This window comes from Drosophila guanche, unplaced genomic scaffold (assembly GCF_900245975.1).
Source record: "Drosophila guanche unplaced genomic scaffold, DGUA_6, whole genome shotgun sequence".
Taxonomy (NCBI): Eukaryota; Metazoa; Arthropoda; class Insecta; order Diptera; family Drosophilidae; genus Drosophila; species Drosophila guanche.
The window spans coordinates 4,901,812-4,924,307 of record NW_022995752.1 but is presented as its reverse complement, the minus strand read 5'-3'; the positions used below and the strand labels follow the sequence as shown (position 1 = coordinate 4,924,307).

The 22,496-nt window shown below is 42.9% G+C and overlaps 2 protein-coding genes across 2 annotated transcripts in view; both read left to right on the top strand.

Annotated features, from left to right (window-relative positions):
- Positions 1-22,496, top strand: part of LOC117587660 (neurotrimin) — a 47,906-nt gene that overhangs the window by 16,419 nt on the left and 8,991 nt on the right. The window contains exons 2-6 of the mRNA XM_034278550.1: positions 9,512-9,618; positions 14,827-15,043; positions 21,898-22,056; positions 22,126-22,254; positions 22,323-22,473. Of these exons, the coding sequence (XP_034134441.1) occupies positions 9,512-9,618; positions 14,827-15,043; positions 21,898-22,056; positions 22,126-22,254; positions 22,323-22,473 (763 nt within the window). The remainder of the gene's footprint in view (positions 1-9,511; positions 9,619-14,826; positions 15,044-21,897; positions 22,057-22,125; positions 22,255-22,322; positions 22,474-22,496) is intronic.
- Positions 6,221-7,544, top strand: LOC117587661. The gene has a single exon (XM_034278551.1). The coding sequence runs from the start codon at positions 6,258-6,260 to the stop codon at positions 7,485-7,487; it is 1,230 nt and encodes a 409-aa protein (XP_034134442.1). The 5' UTR covers positions 6,221-6,257; the 3' UTR covers positions 7,488-7,544.

Here is a 22,496-nt window from a genome sequence, read left to right as displayed (position 1 = left end):
ATATTTTTCTTCCCTCGCCTCTTGGATTCACTCTCGACTCGTGTCATTAATCTGCTGCATTCTTTACAAGCCCAAGCACCGGAAGAGTTTACTTAACTAAAGTGCTGCCTGCAGCCGGCCTGCCTGGCCTTCGGGGAGTTTGTTCTCTTTCTATTAATTATAGACTGCCCTTCAAAATGTAAGACACAAATTTGTTTTGCATTTACTCCCTGGGGGTGTATAAACAAATACTTGAATGCTACACACGCGCCAGTCATTAAAATTTGCAATGCCGTGGCGAGTACTTTATGGCTTTTGAAGTTTTTACGCTGCAGTTCTTAGGGTTTTTCGGGGTTGCAAGTACCAGCCAAGTGGGAGCAGGTGGTACAACGAGAACCAAAGGTGTTGTTTCCTGTTGCCTCCTTTCTTCACACTCTTCCACACATGTTGCCACAACTCGCGACTTCCTGGTGGCCCAAAACTTGTGCCGTGCCGTGCCATGCCTAATGAGTAGACTTTCTAATTAATCTCTAGATCTTCAAATGTTTTTATTGTCGGAAATTGCCAATTACTAGGTTGGTTGGAGCGCGAGTTCCAAGAGTTCTTCCCTAGACAATTCCAAAGAACCCACAGATCCGAATGAGTTGAGTGGTGGTGCAATCTTCTTATGTGCCCCTGATATTCTCCAGAACACATTCAGTAGCTCTGTATACCCAGGTTTCATCGTCATTGTCCCACTCAAATCTGCACTTGCTGTACATAGAGCCACACTGCTGTCCAGTCTCTGGTTCTAATGCCATTTCGGCCTCGTAATTATTATCGAGTACACACACAGGTCAATCAAGTGAGTGTGTGTGAGTGTGTTCGCTGCGGCACAAAGTGCATAATTAAGAGGATGCGTCTTTGAGGTAGCAACAGAAACAGCAACAGCAACAGCAACAGCAACAGCTGCGACCGTAGCAGTTTGAGCGTCTCCTGGCAGCTCACTTGTTTGTTGTGACCAATGTCCATGTTGAAGCGTCATCTGATGGTACTTCTCTTGTTGCTGCTGCTAGTGCTTGTCCTTCTGTTGCTGCTTATTCTATGGCTCTCGATGCTCCGCATTCTCCAGGTGATGCTGCTATTGCTTCCATCTCCTAGTGCTGCTGATGATTCTCTACTCTCCATCTGATGCTCCTGATGGCTCTGCTCCTGTTGACTCTTGGTTAATAAAGCAGCACTTAGTGCCTCAATAGAGGCCACTGGCAGAGCACATTGCCATTCCTCGTTACGCATCCCTCAACCTCCTTTCAATGTGTGGCGGCTACTTAAAGTTTGCCCCCGCCCCCGTACCCCATACCCTATCTGAGTGGCAGTCTGCCTCTATGTGCGATGTGTCTACGTGTCCGTGTGTGTGTGTTGTGGCTGTGATGCAGTTATGCGCATTTCCGCCTGAGTAGCTTCTGACTTTGCTTTTGCTTTTGCTTACCTATCCTCATGCATGCCAGGGCCGCAGGATGGGGAGGCACTTACACATACAGGACCACCTACCCTACCTGTATGTTTATTTGTGGGGGCGATGGAAGAGGCAAACAGCGAGGGTTATGACAAGAGTTTTTTTGTCCTAAGAGGTGTGGAGAATGCCGCTGATGTACTGCATATGCCAGGAATACCGCAGATCGAATGGAATTTTCATGAAAATGTAAATACAAGAAAACGTTTCCATCTCAAAATATGGCAATGTGTATGAAAATGGATACGAACTGAAAAACAGTGCACCCCGATGTAGTTTTATTTTATAGGTACAAGAATATTTTCTAAAATTATTTTATAGTTCTAAAATGTAAAAATAATAATTTTCACTTATTGTTTTTTAGTTGTATGGAAAATTGATTTCTCTCGAATGATTTTTCTCACTTTTAGGTATCAAACGTATAAATAAAACTGATTCAATACTTAAAAAATGCTTAAATTCAATACAGACTTATTAAAAAGAATCCCTAAAATCTGAGAAGAGGATGATTAAGAATACTCTCTGCAATATTTTGTGTATTTGGGATAATCAAGTATTGAAAGATTCCACCCCTAATGCACCTGCATCTGCCCTGAACTCTTCCATCAACCCTCTTGAATATGCAATTGCCTCGTACATAAACAACAAGAGTGGCAACAGTGCAAGCTGCAGGAGGAGCAGGAGGCACCCACAAGGACACACACACACACACTGATGTCACTCATTCGCTCAGTCGAAACTGTCAATGCTCGTTTCAATCTTTGTATTTTGTGCTTTTGCCTGCAATTGGCAGCCAGGGCAAGGGCAGCATTACATTTGCTTGATTGAACTTCGCCTCCATCACCGACACAGCCGACACAGTCGCCACTTGGAGTTGTCCCGGGTTCAGCTACTTGTCCTGCTGCTGGAACAGTTGACAGTCGAAAAAATGCTGGGGCTAACCTTACAGACTTTGGCCATAAACCTCTGATAGAAAGCCAGACGAGACTCATCGATGGCAGATCATCGAGAAGCGAGAGAGCCCCAGGCAAGAGTCAAGCAAGAGAGAGACCTGATACGGTTATAGGAGACTCCACTCAACTTCACGTGCATGTCTCTAAATGCATAAACACCAAAACCCACAAACCCCCCGCACAATCCACATACAAACCCTGACCCACATTCCCTGACACTGCCCCAAAGGCTGGCACTATGTGGGGCGCAGCTTCCAGCTTCCAGTTACAGTTACAGTCACAGTCTCCCCGTCACAGTTCTGTTTCAGTTGCTGTTGCAGATACCAGTTACAGTTGCAGTTACCAGCTACCAGTTGGAGTCCCTTTTTTGTGGCATTCTTTATAGCGGGTGCAATTTAAAGTGCACTCTTCATCAGCGTTGGCTTGGGCGAAAAGTAAACTTGAAAAATATATATTTACCAGTATGTATCTCCTTTATGTTCAGTCGCTGCTGTCGCTGGCTGGTTCTGTTCTGTTCCTCTGAGCCATCACTTAATCTGCCAAAGTGATATAACAATGAAGCAAAATGGCAAAAGACGGATAAGTAGATCAACAATGAAATGGTGAGAGTACCAGCTGAGAGAGAACATAAATATATTATTAGTATTCCAGAAAAAGCAAGGGGAACCTGGAGTTGGAGTGTGTTGAGATGTTCTAGAGGGATAAGTAAGATCGGGAATTTACAGGTTTTGTTTACTAATTGTTGATGCATTAAATTAGTTGCAGATATGCCGCGAGTAATGGGACACATAGGACATACAGAGGAAAGATGATAAATAGGCTTGAAATGATAATAATGAACCCTACTTATACATGAATATACATAAGATAGATTAGATGTCTCTTTGACTCCCACATCACCATCAATTTTGAATACATTTTTGCTGCCTCTTTGTTGCTTCTCTTTCAATTTTCAACTGGGTATTCTTTATACAGTATTAACCCAAAGTAGAAGCATTCGTTTCAGTTTGCAAAGCATATAGCTGTTGGGGCCAATTGACTGTGACAGCCACAAACAGAGACAGAAAGTAGAGGACGAAGGAGACACAGAGAGACCGAAGCAAAAACAGCGAGGGCGAAGGAGACACAGAGCCAAGGCTGGAATGGGGAAAATTGTAGTTTGTTGGGAGTTTGGGCACTGGCAAGAGAGATGGGATGAGCCCAGATAGTTTTGTTTTCCATGGAAAACTTTTTGCCCAGTCTCACATTTCAGTGAACTGTCGTAGTCGCTCGGCGACTGTTGTTCTTTCTAAGCATATCAATTAGGTTTGGCGTTGGCTTTTTGGACTGTGGCTTTTGCTTTGCCATCCTACTGGTTAGTTGGCTCATCATTTGCATCCAAATTACACTATCTCATGGCGCTCCCTCCCACATAGGAGTAGCGCTAGTAGATCTGAAAGTCCGCTTTCGGGGGAAGCACCAAAGTTTACAGCTTTAAGCCAAATCACAGTATGAGAAAACAATTGTGAAACTCACAAAAGCTGATATGTTGCCAGCCAAAAGGAAGAAAAAAAAAAACATTGTTTCAAAAATAAAACAAAAGTTTAACTCTTTTAAATTAATTTAAACGCTTTTAGCGCTTTTCACGCCCCTGACCAGGGAAGCTGCTGCCGCGTCTCCTCCTGACTCCAGTCGTCGTCGCCTTTATAGACGTCTTGGCAAAGCGTGGCAAAGTTTTCTTTCGGCTTTGTTAACAAAAGTCACAAAAAGAAAGCAACAAAAAACAAAACAAGAACAGGAATGGATGGCGACGATGAAAAAAAGTGGCAAAGTTTTCCCTCAAAGGCACAACACAGAGAAATGGCGGGATAATGCTGGCTGCAGCGAGTGGCGTAAAGCAGCAAGGAGTTATAGATGCCCTATAAAAAGGGTATTATAAATAGAATTAGTTTTATTTGCTCAGTTGATCAATTTATTGGCAATTTACTCTTCGATTGTGTTTCTACAGTGGCTGCTTATTGCATTTCTTGCTGCACTTACTCGCTTTCTAACACTGTTTTAGGTTGCTTAAGAAGTTACAAGCTGAGTGGGAACGCTGGTGAGAATTAAGAAGGTCGGCAAAGAGTTACAAACACAAATAACACTTTCTCAATTGTTACATTTAATGCCCGTTTCGTCACTCTCTTTGTCTAATTGCTGATTAAATTAACACGCTGTTAAACACTGGTTAAGCCTCTTATGAACTGGCAATGCAGCGAATGGAAATAATTGTACATTTTCTTTTTTTTCTGACACGTTAACTTCCATAAATATCCAAGGAATATCTAAAATTTTCCCTCCTTTTTCGAATCTCCAAAGATGAATGCTTTAACCTTGAAGGGCATTGTTTGGAATCAAAGTGCCGACCGCCATTCAGGCAGAATGCGTAGCGCATGCCAATTGTGCAATTGTTGGAAAATTTTTACTTCTATTCCTTGCTTTTCCCTGGCTAAAAACTTGCACGTTGTGGTGCTCTCGTATTTCCTACAATTTTGTCCATGCTCTCTGCCAAGCCCGTAAACCGAGTAGGTTGTGGACTGCTGGGCTTTTGGGCACCGCTGCTGTCTTCCGAGATATATGTATGTAGGTGTTTGGCAACCATGAAGAAGTTGCCAAGTTTCAATTTACGGAATTGTGTGTGTGGGCACCAACCAATCCACGGCCATTAGTCGCTTTGATCAAATATTTAAAGCTAATGAACAAGGTTGCCAACAAAAAACGAAAGCAAAAAATGCTGGAGATATCGAAACTAAGCTCGAATGTTGGCAAAGGCCAGGCAACGAGTTCAATCAACCTGACAAATTTCAATCAAGTTGTGGCAAAAAAAAAGAGGCACACAGCTCTCTCGTGTCTCGTGTGCCCCCAGGTACCCATACCCAAGCCGAGTCACGCCACAGTACAATTAGGATGCCGTTGAAGTTTTGTCAATGAATGGAAAGCGTCTGCAACTTTTATTTAACTTGTGAGCAGAGAGAGGCAGATACACATAGGACCGGTATAGAGGAATCCAGAGCTTGGTCAACACAATTGCCCCACGTACATAGCTGGGAAACGGAAGGAAGAGGAGAGACTCTGACTTTTGCACTCACGTGCACTGACACACGCACACACAGAAACACATTTGACTGTTTACGGCAACAACTTGAAATACTCTAACGAAGTTGTGAAGGGTGTAACGAATTGAAATAAGCAATGAAATATGGTAGATAAGCAGGAGATACAGGAGATAAGTGTTGAACTGGCAGAATACAAAATACTAAAACAAGGCAGTGTTGGTCAGTGCATAAAATTATTAAAAATACGAGCCAGTGCCTTTCTGGTTGAAGTTTCTGGTAATGCACTAGAACATTTAAAATTGGCTTTGCCTCGCCATTTTTTTCCAGCACTGCTTGCCCTTGTCATGGGCCACAACTTAAATTGGCTCTGGCTGGTGGGGTTAGCCACAGCTGCTGTGGTCTAGCGCCGGACTCGGGCCTGCCACAACATTTCTCCCGGTGCACAGTTCAGTGCGATAAGTAAAGCAAAGCAGAGCAGAGCAGGGCAACAACGGGCTCAGCCTCGTTCAGTTTGCAGCTACGCGTTCGTACATCAGCTGTCAGCATATCAAGCTGCACAACCCATGCCTCACCGACTGACCCCGGACAAAGCTAAAGCTGTTTTCTCTCCCTGTGTCCCCCCCTTCATGTGCTAATCAGTCGGTTCGATTCGATGTTTACACTTGCGATTGCGACTGAGAGATTGCCGCTGATGCTGATGCTGATGCTGCGATGGGCAGATGCCTCAATCAGTTGGCAAGCCCAAGCCCTATTGAGAAGATGTTTGAGTGCTCGTTGATTCTGTGTCTGTGCCTCGCGTGGGTGGTGGTCGATGTGGCTGTGGCTATGGCCGCTGTGGATCCACTTTTGCCACTTAATGCCAAGGACTTTCAGCTGGAACTGCTGCGTGGAATGGCCGAGCAGGCCGAACGGCGTGTGGAAATGAGTCTCAATGATTTTCTGGCCCAGATGGAGGCCAATCCACGGTTCAGCAACTACACGGCGGAATTGAGTGCGGCGAGAGCCACTAAAATACTGCCACAGAAGGTGACGCTCATCAAGCAGGTAATAGATGCCCATCATCATCCGGATACGAATCTGGAGCACACCTCTGTACTGCGGAATCTTGTGTTTCTCAATCGCCTGAAATCAATGATCACGGCAGCTGTTGACGCCAGTGCCCTGGAGATGCGGCAGCTGCGTTTTCATCGTCTATGCCAGCAGTTTGATCGCCCAGTGCCCAGGCCCAGGAGACCACATCACCTCATCAACGATCAAACTGTGGGAGCGGCTCTGGAGCAGCTGAACCTCACTCGGAGCGAGGGCAACATCACCAGCATAGATCTCAATCAGTTTGGACAGCAGCTCTACGATCGGGTGAAGCTGTCGGGCGCCGAGATCATCGACAACTATCTGTTGATCCTCCGCGACGTCTTGCAGTATATCATCGAAGGCGAGCACGAAGATCTGGCGGACAGCACCCCAAAACTGGACGACATGCTGCAGCAGTTGAATGATATGTTGGCCACTCACGACTTCTTCGAGAAGCGTCAGAAGGTATATGCCTATCTGGAGCGTCATCTGACGACAGACTACGAGCAGCTGCGTGAGACAGCCAGTGCCGAGCAGCATTTGACGGAGAAACTGCTGGAGCAAATGAAAGCCAAGGGTCTGGACTTATTCGTCACCTTTCTGTTTAGCAATTTTGAGTTCTTGGAGCTGGTGCACGAACAGTGGTCACTGCTGCTGCCACAGACGCCCAGTTTGCTGTACGACGACACCTCGCGGCAGCTGTACGATCTCCAGCAGCTCTACGAGATCTTCAAGCTGGACACGGAGAGTGAGGCCAAGTACGATGCCTACGCGGCGGCTCTGCGACAGCTGCACGAGCGCACCGTGGAGCAGGGACAGCGGAATCGTCACATCTTTGAGCTGCTGTGCAATGCGGCACAGAATGTGGGCAGTGTTACCTTCAACATGATCAAGGCCAAGTGCCAGGACTTGCTTTAGGCTAAGACCAGAAGATTGCAAGATTATCTCTCTAATAAAATAGTATTCTGACGGCAAGCAATCTGGGTAAAACGTTGAAGCGGAAACAAGGATTGAAGGATCAAAGCTCTTTGATGGCATAAGATATCTCTGGTGCTGTTGCTGTCGCCTCGGGAGGGATGCAAGTTTCTTAGTTGCACAACTTAATTATATTTTGCAATTCGTTGTTGCATCTGGCAGCTTTTAATATCCGTTGGGGAGCTGCATCTCTTGGCATCTGTCGCATGGGACGTCGTTCAAATGGCCCAATCCCTGCCACTGAGGCTTCATTTTGCCGCATTATGCTGATGCCCATTTTGCCCCGCTTGCCCCGATTGTTGCTGCTAGTATTTGTTGTTTATCTACCATGGAATCCAAGTCGTGCCCTGCCCTGAATGACCCCCGCTGCGTGAGAGGGGGAACTGCCAAACTAATGACTGCTGCTTCCACTGTCGTTGGCCAAAGCCAGCTAATTAATTGTCGTCGTTGCAGGTGATTAGAACTTAAATGAGTTGCCTGCCGTTGCATCACAGAGTAGAAGCAGCATCCGGGATAGACAGGACAGCAACGAGCCAGCAAGGATAGCGATGATACCAAAACCAAAAACCCATAATGATGCTCCCTCCCAACTATGTGTAGCTGACAGCCATGGACCATGGCCCTTGCATGCCCATCCCCCTCCCCCACCAGTCTGTCTGGCCAGATGACATTTCATCCCGTGTATTGACCAAACAAAATGATTTCACATTTCTGAATCGCAATTTGGATGTCAAAAGTGTCATAAGTCCTGTAAAAGGGATTCTATGGCACATGTCTGTAAAATAATTTGGCAACTTCAAATAGTAGACATACAGCGAAAGCAAAGGGAATTAGTAAATGCACTCAACCCCTACAATTGAATGTGTAGTAGACACAAGACTGGAAGTAAAAGTACAAAAAGCAATCATTGAGCCTTAGCAATTTTCAGCTAATTTCTTTGTTACATCTAGTAACGAATTTTAAGATTAAATAAAAGATATTCGTTTCCGAATAGTTACCTAAAAGGAACTGAATATTGGTTATATTATACCTTTAAGAATTGATAGCAAGCAGCTTTATTGCACATATAAAAATGTATATATGTATACATTGATGGCAATACAAATGCGAATTGTGTGTCCCATGGCCGTGGCACTGCCACGTAGAAAGCTATGCACACCCGCGCATACATCGGAGAGCTGCCAAGCTGCCAACCGTTTGCACAACATTTATCACCTTTAATGCACCAAACACAACAGCAACACCAACACAGTCGGGGGCTGGCAGCAGCGGATGGGGCCTGAGTGGCGCTCATCCTGGAAACAAAAGGCAATATATGTTGCAGGCGGCCAACGTTTACAAACGATACAAAAGTAGCAGCAACCAAAGCAACAACAATGCAACGAAATGCAATTTCACACTAGGCTAAACCGAATGCCTGTACCGGACCCAGGAACTGGGACCCTGGACTCTCGCATGGGGGGTACTCCGGCAGTAACCAGCTGAACCCGTAGTCCGAAAAAGGCAATGCTCGCAAAAGGGTGTAAGGCATAAAATTTAATTATGATTTATGGCTTTGGCAGACCTTTGTCCGCATGCAGAGAGGCTCAAACATAACATTTTATTTCAAAATCGAATTTAACCTTGTATTCCCCTTGGATCTGATCAGATATGATGCCACTCAAAAATCTTTCTCACAGAAACTAGATTTTATCAACAGCTTCTCGTGCTGTCAAAACCTCGAATGAGAGGGGCTTTCCTTTATTGCTCTTAATTTTTAAGTATTCCCATAAATCTCTGTATCCAAAATTAGAACTATAAAAATCCACAGACACTTAATGGAAATGTGTTCTATTTATATATAGAGGGGGGAAAGACAAAAAGAAAACTCAAGGGTGCGAGCAAAACGAATTGAGTGACTGCTTTAATTACTATACTGATTCCAACACACACTTATCTATGTACTTCCCCTCTGTTTATCTTTGCAGTCATCAGCGAAGATCCCGAATTCACAGAAGTGATTGAGAACATTACTGTACCCGCGGGGCGTAATGTCAAATTGGCCTGCTCGGTCAAGAATCTGGGCTCCTACAAGGTGAGTTCTTACTTCTGTATTTATTACGAAAATCATAAATAAACTCTACTCAGCGTTGGGTGTATTGGTTTTAAATAAACAATTGATTGGTTCTTGGAAGGACTTACAGTCAAATTGGGATGAAAGCAACTGAAAAAAGAAATCATTTTATTACTTTTGAAACTTATACAAATTAGCAACAAATATAAAATTAGCAATATTCGACATAACAAAATAGGAATAATATATTAAAAAATCAGAAATAATAACAATACAAAATTAATAATAAATAATATTATTTCGACTTTTTTTCATTTGAGTTTTAAATATATTTTTGCTTATTTTAATATTATTTATGGGCTGTTTATATTTGATTAATATAATTTCACTTTTACTTTCTAGTTTTTAAAGCATTTTATACCCAATTTTGAACATTTATTTCCATGTAGCCTTCTCTTGCACAGCTCAGACCTGTACTTTGGTCTCTTAAAAAAGAGCTTTCACTGCCTGTGTGACTACTGTAGTTGGTTTATGCCTATGTTGCACACATATATGTATGTACGTAGACGCATTTCCATAAACTTGAGTCGCCTCCAGGGGCATTTGCAAGTGATGCAGGACAGAAGGACAAGAACAAACAAGTCCAAGGCTCTTGCTCCCCCTCTCTCTCCCTCTCTCACCGGACTCGGGAATGACTAGCAACAGGCGCCTTCTTGTTGACTCTCTCTGTAGCTCTTTCACTCACACTCCTTCTCATCGTTACACCCCCTCTCTCTGCCTTTCTCTCTCCCTGTTTCTCTGCCAACAACAACTGCTGTCATGTTTGCCTTTTGCTTGGGCTAAAACAAAGTTGGTCAACGGCAGAATGGGGGACAAAAACAACTCGAGAATTTTGTTTTCGTCTTTAATGAAGTAATTTGTGAGTCCCGGGGACCGAAATTCAAGTTGAGCCAAAAATTAATGGTTTTTCCGGCATTCAAGGCATGACTGAAGCAATGAGAGAGGACAAAATTGGCAGATGGCAGACAGACAGACAGAAAGCCAGCGAGTGGTGGAGAGCGGGGGAAAGATGAATGGCAGAATGGACTGACTCTGGTCACTAGCTCATCGACACTGCTCAATATTCATTGTCTGGTGCATACTTTTAGGCGGCGCTTGATATGCATAGCAGTCTGGCTATCTTTTTCACTCATTCACTTACTCTCTCTATCTATCTTTCTCTCGCTCTTTCTCTCTGTCTGTGTGCATCTATCCTATGTGTATGTGTGTAGAGTGTCGGCAATTTAAATTTGCATCCAATTGAATTTCCATAATGTGCGTGCGACCGAAACGTGCATAAATTTCATTTTGACACGATGCTCCTTGTCTCTGCCTCTTGCTCTCTCTCTCTCTCTCTCTCTCTCTCCCCCCCCCCCTCTTAATGCTATCCCTCTCTCTGTGTCTGCTCTTTCTGGCTCCCTCGCCGCATGTTATGTGGTGCTCGTAATAATTTTTATGACCCTTAAGTTTTGGCATGCCCCAAAACCCCTCAGATCCCAGCGAAGCATCGCCAACCCCGCCAACCCCGCCAACCCAACCATTCATTCATCTCTTCAGCGCTTCCTCTCTCGCTGTCGTTCTCTGTCTCTGTCTATATATCTCTGTCTCCTGCCCTGCCACATTGGCCTCAGGTAAGCTCAAAAGTTAACCGGCAACAAAAACAACAAACGCTGGAACCGCTCGTAGCTGCAATAAAACGTGACTTTGCATGCAAAATAGTTGCGTAGTCGACGGTTAAGAACAACCTATGTACGCCTCACTCCTCCTTCTGATACTCCTCTGCCCCTGCTCCTGCTCATTCTCTTGCTCATCTCCATCATCCTCGCTAACAGCCAGGTTACTTGGAATTGATTTTTATAGACCATGTAGCGGAGGGGTATGACTGCTTGCTAAGAGCTCTGGTCACAGCTGCGAACGAATTTTGAGAGGGTCTGACAATGATCAAGACAAGAGATTTAAGCATTTTCATTATTGAACACTGCAGCAGCAACTGTATTTTAAACTAGGGCTTTATAGATATAATTAATCTGTGAAGAATTTTGAGTTGGAAGCAGTTGAGTTGAAGGAGACAAAAGGATATTCAGCAACTCCTTTATTCTACGAATTAGTTATTATTTATAATACATTTACTCGCACTGCAAATCCCCCATTTTCTCTTACTTCTCTTCTCTCAACTGAAAGAGCATACCCACTTCGTGCTACTCTATTTAATTTATTTTTGTTGTTTTTTTTTTTGCTCCATTTCCGTCTGTGCAAATATTTGAGCTGCGTGTAAATTAACTCGCGTAGTGCTGCGACGCTCCTTTTAACACGTTTACGCTTAAATTGTTAATATTAAGCGAGATGCTTTTCATTTGCCAAGCTCACCCACGTCCCCTCCAAAGCTCCTTCCCACCATAAGTACCCCAGCACGATTTTCGTGCCCGGCCAAGACTCCCGAAGACCGTGTCTTTGTTTGTGTTTCAATTTTCAACGCCTACATAAACAGTCGAGACAGAGACTCACACACACACACACACACAGAGAGATATATGAACACAAGAACATACACACACTCAGTCAAATACACTTGGAATAACGTTGGGTAGACTTTACTTTCAGGGGCCGAGGCTATTGACACTCTTAAAGATTGATTGGTATATTTATCTTTAAAGTATAAATAATACTTGAAGCTGGTTGTTGGATTTTGGTTAGAATACGAGTATCTTCAGTTACATTCTTCATGGAAAAAGGCAATGATATAAATTAAAATTAAAATGCTTTTCATGCTAAATCTACTCCATAAATTCGCAGATACAAACTCATCTAGAAAACCTACAATACCCACTTGCCAATTGTGCAGTAACGTCAGGAACATGAGCATAAGTTTCGTTTGTTTATGTTTGTGTTTGTACTGCTTTTGCCCCCGCCTTGCCACCGCCACACACTCTCCTTCCTGGGTTCGCCCTACCATACAAAAGCATAAACATTTTCAGGAATAATAAAGTGTGTTTATTTTTGCTTCGGCTAAAAGTTTTTTCTAGTTGTTTTCCTTTTTAGTTTTTGTTTAAAATTTTATGACTTCATTTAGTGTTTTTGGTACGGACAGGAACAGGACAGGACTCAGAACTACTAGAAAAGGAAGGAACAGCCAAGAGTGAAGAGTGAAGAGTTGTGCCATTACGTAAATTGCAAATTGGCCATTCTGTCTGTCGTCTGCTATCGACTGAGGCCATCAGCATATGGCCAGGCCACAGCCATGAAAATGAAGATAAATACGAGTACGAGAGCAGATTTCAAACATCACCAAATGGGGCAAAACTACTTGAACATGTCGCATTTTTTTTGGGGGGCAACCGACGAGAGACTTTTGCGAGTGTGAGATGACAGATGTGACTGGAGCTGGAGCTATATGTTGAGCTGCCACTTGGGAAAGGGGCTACGATTATTGACTGTAGAATCAATTCCTAGTCAATAATGGAAATGAATCAACTCTGACTTGAATTTGGATCAGGAATAAGAGGTACCACTGCAATCCCTAGCCATAAATTCAATTTATTTAATTGTTCTCTTCCACAAAGCACTTCCACATGTTCCACTTACGGAAAGTCCAAACCATCTATGTAGCGTCAAGTAACTCAAATTAGCCAAAAAACTTTAAAACTGAGATTAAACTGGAGTGCGCCTCAAGCCGCACAGCCTGAGGATAATCCAGCAGCGGGACCTTTGCCATTCCCACCCAGCCATAAATGGACTTAAATATGCGTAAAATTTTAATAGGAGCAGCTGCAGCTGCTACTGGGTGCTGGGGAAAAGCCTATTAAAAAGTCACACCGTCAGAGGGCCGGGCCATAGCCCAGTGTCAACTTTGCCTTGACTCTCGCTGACATTTTGCTCTTCCGAAAACCCAAAATATAGTTTGGCCAAAGGCCACACCCACACACATTCACAGAGGAGTCCACTTTTGTTGGCCATACATGGCGCCTAATTAATTTCATTCAAAAGACCTAAAACAAAAAAACAAGAAAACCGAACCAAAATTTGTAAAATGAAAATGGTAAACGGCAATTGACTTAATTCGGTCCAGGCAGAATTTTCCGCTTAAAGCCAAAGTGTGAATAGAAAGCTTAAATGCAGTTGGAAAATGCACTTTTATTGATTTTTATTTCTGACGCGTTCTCCGCTCTTGCTGATAAATGAAAATGCATTAATTTTCCATGCTATACAGAAAGCTGACTTTTAATATGCCAAAGAGTAGACGAACAGACGAGCTGGGGCGTAGACTACCCGTCCCAAAATGTAAAATATGAAGTCGCCTGCCTTCTCAACTTTAGTTTCGATTCCTGGGATCTCGTGGGGTCTGATGCACGTTTTCATTGCAGACATTGAAAAATTAACCGATATCTGTCTCTGTTTGTCCTGACACTATCAAGGGGGCTGACTGACTGGCGGACTGGCTGGGTGGCTGGCTGCCTGGTTGTCTGACTGGCTGGCTGACTGGCAAGGATTGTGCCCCTTGATAGTGGCTTGCTTTTCGGTATTCTATTAGCTTTGTTTATCTCCCTTGCTATGTCTCTCCTTTTTTGGAATTTATCATTGCAATGGCATCGACACAAAACACATTTTCCCCCCACGAGCAGCACATGTTCTTCCCTGCCTCTTTGCTCGCTCCGTCTGCCTCGCATTTAGCACGTCTTAGTCAATGGAATGGATGCTTAAATTTGCATAAATTGCTTGTTGTTTTCGCACCCAAAAAAGGCACAGCAAAAACTATTGCATAATTCGGCGGGCGAAAAATATTTCACCAATGACGCACGCAGGCGGCTGAAATTTTTCGATTTTTTGCGGTGTCGCAACATCTGCCAGTCACATGTGGGAGAGGAAAAAAGTTTTGACCGGATATATGCCATCGTTAATCCTTCATAAGAATTGATGATGATGGGCCCGAAGTTTGGCCAATAAAAGCGATGACACTTTGTCATCAGCTGAACTAATAAATGGGGCAACTTGATGAGACACATTGCTGGAAGACCGATATCCTGTTACCATATTCACGTACAGTGGCACCTAAAAAGGTGTAGAAGTCACTACAGATATTTCATAGATTTTCACTGCAACCTTCTAGCATTGTTTTACTGTAGCTCACACTCCCTCTTTTTGTGTATATTATTCATTCAAATTGGTATACATTTTCGTTGGATCTATTCACAGGTGGCGTGGATGCACTTTGAGCAATCGGCCATTCTTACTGTACACAACCATGTGATAACGCGTAACCCGAGGATTAGTGTGACCCATGACAAGCATGACAAGCATCGCACCTGGTTCCTGCACATTAACAATGTCCAGGAGGAGGACAAGGGACGTTACATGTGCCAGATCAATACAGTGACGGCCAAGACCCAATACGGCTTTGTCAAAGTTGTTGGTAAGTGTAAGAAAGCGGCTGAGTTTTTAAAGCCTTTGCATGTCCTCTATTGTACATTTATCTTTGCCGTTGCCGCATATTCCAATTACAGTTCGACCCATAAAAGTGTGCTTTAAAAATGCTCCATATTTGGGGGGAAAATTATGGGGGAAACCCCAAACCCAAATGTAAATGCAGATCTCTGCATGTTTCCAGCATGTCCCCTGGCTGATGTCTGACAACTGCATTTGTGTGTGTGCGTGTGTCCATATCCGTTATTAGGTATTCGCCCAGTGTTGACCAAGGGTGGTGTTTCATGGTGTTCCATGACCATAGTAAGCTCTCCTACCCCTCTCCCACCAGGACGCATTTTTGCCAGCTGCTAGAAGAGAAATCATTTATGGTTGGACTTTAGAGTCAAGTAATAGAGAAACTGACTGACATTCAAATGGAGTTTTGGAGAGTAGACAAATATTTAGCTAAAACAGAAGCACAAGTTGAGCGCTATTAAATGGGTGTGTTACATTGCTTTGAAGGAAGTCAACTACACAAACTATAGAAGTCCATCAACTCTTTTTTGCAAAACGGCGCCAATAGCTTCCCATTGATCCATTCTCTCGATGCCTATCACAGTTATCATTTAAAATATCGATTGAGTCCCTGAAAAAATTCGCTACCTTTTTGCCAATCCCATTCCACTATCGACTTCTAATTTCCGCTTTTCAAATCGATGACTGCTAAATTGTTCATCAAACAAAAACCTGCAAATTGCTTGCGGTTACTTTTAGTTACTCGCTCTCTATAAAAAAAAGAGCTAAACAAAATGGTAATGGCCACAACCAAATCGAAAATCAAATAATGGAGAAACTCCCTACGAATACACACGCGACACACAACAAATGTTAATTGCTCTTTGTTTGTCCATTTGGCAGTGCAGAGTTTTCAATGTTAATTGCTTGGCAAATGCACATTTTATTTGGGTTTTTTACGTGAGTGGGCAAAGCGATTCGCTGGCAAATAAACCTAATAAAAAATATGCCGAAAACAACTTTTCAATGTGCTGCTGCTGGAGGAAATGCAAGAATTTTCGAACAAGATCCGCTTTTCAAGTTGACAAATCAACATCATCCGGTGGACAAACAGAACGACGGGACGCAAAGTTCAGTTCACATCGTAACTGAATAGCACTGAACAGCAGTCAGATGCCCCAATGGCTATGGCTACTGCATGGGGACATGGGCAATGGGACACAGCGGACAGCAGACAGCAGGCAGCAGACTGTGGGCGTGCCACTAGGCCCTCTCGCATAAATCAGTTTTTGTGGCAAAACTTGAAAAATATGTGCGCAAACAAATGGCAGGCAGCGTACGATGAAGTGAAAGGAGGAGAATGGACCGGCCACACAGTGCCGTGCAACAGTTAGAACGGAAACAGCAAGAGGGAGATGCAGACGCAGAGGCACTGTGGCACTGTAGCAGAGACACCGACATAGACATAGACGCCGCATGGAAATGCAAGGACACATATGCTGCACGTTGCAGGATTTCTGTTTAGGCTGTGCTTTTGGCTTAAAATATACCCTTTAAGATTCTTGATTCTTCTTGATTCTAGATTCTTGTTTAGAAAGAAAGTAATGTTAGAGACTGTGCTTTGATGATTCATTGGGATAAACAGGAAGGAATAAACACCCAAATCCTCCCTTCTCAAAGCTGAACCTTCGAATCTTTCATTATAAATCACTCTCCCACCCAGATTTAAATATATAATTGAACCTTACAGATAGTTCAATGCATTGCACATCAATAAGCTAAATGGCAGCTTTCCAGCTTTCACGCACATATCTGGCGCTGGCCTACTCCACCCATTTCAGCATACCCCTTAGCACTTTTGCCAGGTATAAAAATGGCTGTGGCATATTTTAAAACATTTTTTCCTGCCTTTTCCGTATTCGTTTGCTCGTTTTGTTGGCTTTGACCAGACCAGCGGCCGACCAGAGAGCTGTCATAGTGGTATTTTTTCATATATGTATATTTTTTGTTTTGCTTTGCTTTTGCCTGGCCTCCCTCCTGGCAAATTTGCCTTGCATTCTTCGTTGGTCCCCGGACTTTTGCCACATCAGCGTGTGGCCTGTCGGGGCAGGCCTGTCTCTTCCCTATACATGTCTGTGTGTGTGTTGTTTCACTGTCTGTGTGAGATAACTGTAATCTGTGTGTGCGTGTGCAAAAAATGGCAAAAACGGCGACAACGTTGCACCGAAAAAAAAGCAAAAACAGCAAGGAGAACGGTAAAAAATTCGTGGAAACAGTTGCCGTCGCCGTTGCTCTCTGGTCACGGCACATCAAATTGCGAGGACGCGTGGTGCGTGTGAGGCGTGTTATTGGAGCGTTTTACAACACTGGAGCGTGCTTAACGGCTTTTTAAAAAGTCCTATAAGAGGCCACTCAGTGGGTGGGGTGGGGGCTGGTGGGGGGTTCTTGGCCAGAAAAGCCGAAAAAAAGAGGAATATGCTATGAAGCTGGAGAGAAGGACTCTTCAGTGACTAAGAATTTTTTTGAGCAGAGCACTCTGTTTGCCCTTCAACAGGGTATTATTATTTTTTTAGAGAAGTTTACAATGTAGGGGAAGCATTTGGAACATTTGGTATTCCATCGATAACAAAAAATATGATCAGCTCTAGCGTTTGGTATCCGCTTTTGGTTTTTGTCTAGATTGATATCCGTTCACTTAGGGGAAATGTGTTCACATACATACATATATACGCGGTTGTTATAATAATAATAATAAAAAAATTTAAAAAGCTTTAAAAAAAGAATTAATTTTAATTATTGAATGAAGTAGGTATTATTATTATTTTTGTAAGACGTTTGTAAGACGCTTCGTACGCGTCAAAACTTTTATACCCGGTACTCAGTCGGTATATAATGATGTACATATGTAAATACATTGTACATACATACATATGTATGTATGATTTTTTCGAGCTTTACATTTAAATTTTTTGGGGGGAAGCCACGGCAAATTAATTTCTTCATTCTGGCTTAATTCGGGGATCTGATAGATGTGGCCATTCTCTACGGAATTCTCTACGGTTTCTACAGACCACAAATGCCTACTACATTTACCCTACTTTCTCTTCGAGTACCGGGTACAAAAAATAAAATACCTTCCCTAATAAAAAAATTCCCTCATTTAGGGTATTGAAACCCTTAGGCACAAAAACCCACCATTCCTTTCGTGTTGTAAACCTGTTGTAGGCCCGAAATTTGTGAAATAAATTATGTTGTCCATTAGTGGTCGTTCTGCTCAATGGCATTTTCCCATATACCATTTCGCATTGTCTAAACAAGAGTGATACTTGTGATGCGAAGGGGAGTTCGGTTGTCGCAGCGAAATCAAATGAATTTCATTTACATAACAAATCCAATTAAATGCAACAAAATTAAATGGTGCGCAATGTTGAATAAATGTTCATACATTTGTAGAAAAATCTGCAGCAATATTACCAGTCCACCCACCCCCTGGATAGTCAATTGAACAAAACACAAAATAGGGTTGGAGGGGGTTGCGCTCCTTAAATATAGAACATAATTACATTGTGAAGCAGATATTTAATGAAATTAAAATGTTGCATTTGTCGTTAGCACAATTGCTGTCGGTGGTAACTGTTTTTGTTCCACAAATGAGTGAATAAATAAATATATACACACATTTTTTTTGGGTATACCACCAGGCCGGTGCGACGGCGACACATTTGTGAATTTAATTTGCTGACTCAAATGCGAAATACGCAACGTGCAACACGAAATGTGAAATGTGCGCCAGCCAAATGGAATAAAATGCACAGAACAGACACAAAATTTGTGGCTTGAGTATGGCAAAAAAAAAAAAAACAAACATTTAAACGCCGCGTCTGAATTTATGAGCCATGCACACAAAATGCATTTAAATGTGACCAGCGCCTGCTGCAAACTACACGGACAGGCTGCTGCTAACTCCCAGAATCAGCCCCCAGTGGCAGCATCAGCATTCGCCAACAAACAAATGACCGCACCAAATGCCAAGCCCAATGCAACATGCAACTGAAGCAAACACCAACGTGTCCCTGAGCCTCGTCCTCGTCCTCGGTCTGGCCCTGGCTCTGCCTCTGCCTCTAGAGTGCCTCTACCTCGCCACGGGTTGGCGCATAATTTCTCATTTCTGCTCGCATAATGAGGCAATTTATTAAATTCAATTATTTTGTTGACATTGCCTGGTGCTGTACGTGCCACCATGAGACATTATCTGCCCAGCATAGTACTACTATATAATGTTTTACAGGTAGACATATTAATGTTCAAAAACATTGCATACGTAAAAGCTGTTTGAAGCTTTTTTTGTGCTGAAAATGTCATATATAAATGATACGTTATATTTCTGTTAAATTTTAAAACAATATTCGGCTCCAAAAATATATTACCATATATCCTAAAAGCCCTATACAGATTCTGTTTCAAGTTCCTACAAATTTAAGGGCTATAAATTCTCCGCCGCACCAGCAAATAAGGTATCCTACCCAAACATCTAATCGGCATTCAAATAAAACAACTAAAATATTGTTGGAATCACCATCTGTAGCAGTTGCTCGACCAACTTTTTTAGTCAACAGATTTAGCAGCATGATAAACTTGCCTCATCGAGGCGTCGCTGCGGACTGTATGTGGTTCTTTGTGGCAAATATGAAGAGTAATTTCCGCTCATTAGATGGCTAGATAGGACCATGGCACGTCGTTATCCGCGTTTGTGACACAAATAACAAAAAAATAAGAGAAAAGTTTGCCAGAGAGCACAAGGAAAATGTAATAATTTGTAGTGTGAAATATTGTAGACCACAAAAATATAAAACCGCAATTAGAAATAGCGTCAAAAAGATTTTGAGGAAGTCCCTATGTCCTGCCAAAACGTTGTATGTTTCGCTAATTAAACGGCTCATCCCCAAGGGGGAGAACAAACTTTTCTGGCAAACATTTTTGGGGGGCTAAAACTTTTTCTGTTGTCGCCAGCTGCTAAAAATATCAATAAAGAAACTAATATGTCAAAAAACTATGAAACAGAGAAGCAGCAGCTGCTGCTAACTCTCTAAGGCAGTGTCCAGTTCAGAGTGCCGCTCTGTGGTGTCCTTGCTGTCCTGCGATTAGCACATCAAGCGTTTATTAATAGCATGACAAAAAAAAACAAGGGCGACGCTTCGTGAGAAACTTTTTCGGTCATTATTGGGGATATAAGAAGCGCAAAAGGTATAAAGACAAAAGTTTACAAAAGTTTCCCCTTTTAATTACAGTTTTTTCTTACGGTTTTTTGCACCACTTTAGGTTTTTTTGCACCCCTTTAGGTTTGTGTGCACACAAAAGTTGAAGGATAATAGGGTAGCTCAGGGGGCATCATACAGAACGTTCATAAAGGGAGATACAATTTGGCAGGTAGCTAACCTTACAGTAGACCTTAACCTTAAAGTTATCGGAAGAACTCTAAGAAATCAAATATATCTGTTTAAAATGTGTTTCAATCAAAGGTATTATAATAAAGAAAAATACATCATTAGAAAGAGAAGTAGACACATAAATAAGTTCTGAACATGGTCCGAATTAAACCCCTACAAATATCTCTTGATGTTTATACTAATACATCCCTCTTACCTGGCACCGATATGGCAGATATTCGTTATTACGCGTACCAATAGACAATATAGATGGCCTGTCAGTTAGTCCCTGACACTCCCCGTGACTGGGCTTCATTGATTAGTGGTTTGGGTTTGAATTGAATTGGGTTAGATGTTTAGACAGAAGGCGTCAATGCCAGACAGACAACGCCAGAACGTAACTAAACGCTCAATGGCTACGTGACTCTCGAGCAATGTCCAGGCTTTGACCTCAGTGGTGAAAAAGTCGCATGCGATAAGTTTTGATTACAGAAAATGTTTGGAATATAAAATGAGGCTTGTGCCAGCAATTGCGACAGTCAATGGATCCATATGTCCTGCGTACTATGTCCTGCGGAGGACAATCCTTAGACGGCTGCCTGCGCTCCTTTGTGATGCTCTGTGATTTGCATAGATTTTTCATTACAGATTTGTGAGGGCCTTAACGCCACAAAAAGGGTTTCCCCCGGCAATTGAAAGATTCGTTTGGCCGTGGCTCTGGGTGCGAAAAAGGAGAGGAAGGGGGTAAAAGAGAAAAGGAGTGACCGTGTGAAAGCAGAGTGAAGGAGTAAAGGGCTGACCGAGTGAAAGGAGAGTGAAACTGATGACAATTTGATGAAGGTTGCCGCATCGATTTTTAAATTATCAAGACTTCCCGACTCTTTCTCCTTGAAAGTCAAATGGGAACTTCTTTGCTCATTGCAGTAAAAAAAAGAAAGAAACAGGAAAAAAGCGGGGAAGCAGCTTCAGCAGGCCAGAACCAGCTCGCAAAGCTAATTGGCCTTAAAGTCAAGTTTGGCAGTGACTTTGAGTGGAACCAAAAACTTGGGTTCCAGCACAGTGTCAGTGCATCGGAGTCAACAATGCGTGAAATTTCTATTTTTTGCAGTTTTCCTCTTGGGGATTTTCTTTTGGGCTATGCTGAATTTTTTCATAGGTTTTGTCAGAATTTAAACTTGCAAAAAATTATAATAATTATAATAATATAAAATCAATAAATTTTCCTTTTTCTTTAAAAAACTAACCTAAAATAAGAGCAAATAGAAGAAGGTCTCCAACACACCCATGATACGGGAATGGTACCAAAGTTAGTCTGTAAATCATGAGGTTTTCGCGCTCAGATTATATATTCTTGTGTGACAAATATAATGAGACTCATCCCAGTTAACCAACCACTTCCTTTTTCCTCTGTGCCGTTCAGTGCCACCGAACATCGACGATGCCCTGACCTCCAGCGACGTCATCGTGCGAGAGGGAGATAACGTGACGCTGCGTTGCAAGGCGAAAGGCAGCCCCGAGCCGACCATCAAATGGAAGCGAGACGATGGCCACAAGATTGTCATAAATAAAACGCTCGAAGGTGAGTGTCAGCCACCACATCCAATAAATTTACATACTCAATTTGTTGCCATCTTTTTGTATCGACCAGTGAACGACCTGGAGACGGACTCGCTTGAACTGGAGCGCATCTCGCGGCTGCATATGGGCGCCTATCTGTGCATTGCCTCAAACGGTGTGCCGCCCAGCGTCTCGAAGCGAATCAAAGTCAGCGTGGACTGTGAGTTGATGCGGTTTTGAGGGTCTTGCCCATTGCTTACATATATTTTTGGGCTTCTGTCAATACAGTTTCCCCCATGGTTTGGATCCCACATCAGCTGGTGGGCATACCCATGGGCTTCAATGTGACGTTGGAGTGCTTCATTGAGGCGAATCCCACATCGCTAAACTACTGGACACGCGAAAATGATCAAATGATCACGGAATCATCAAAGTACAAGTAAGTTGAGAGCAAAAATATAT

Coding starts and splice junctions, on each gene's coding strand:
- LOC117587661 (XM_034278551.1), top strand. CDS start 6,258: ATGTTTGAGTGCTCGTTGATTCTGTGTCTGTGCCTCGCGTGGGTGGTG.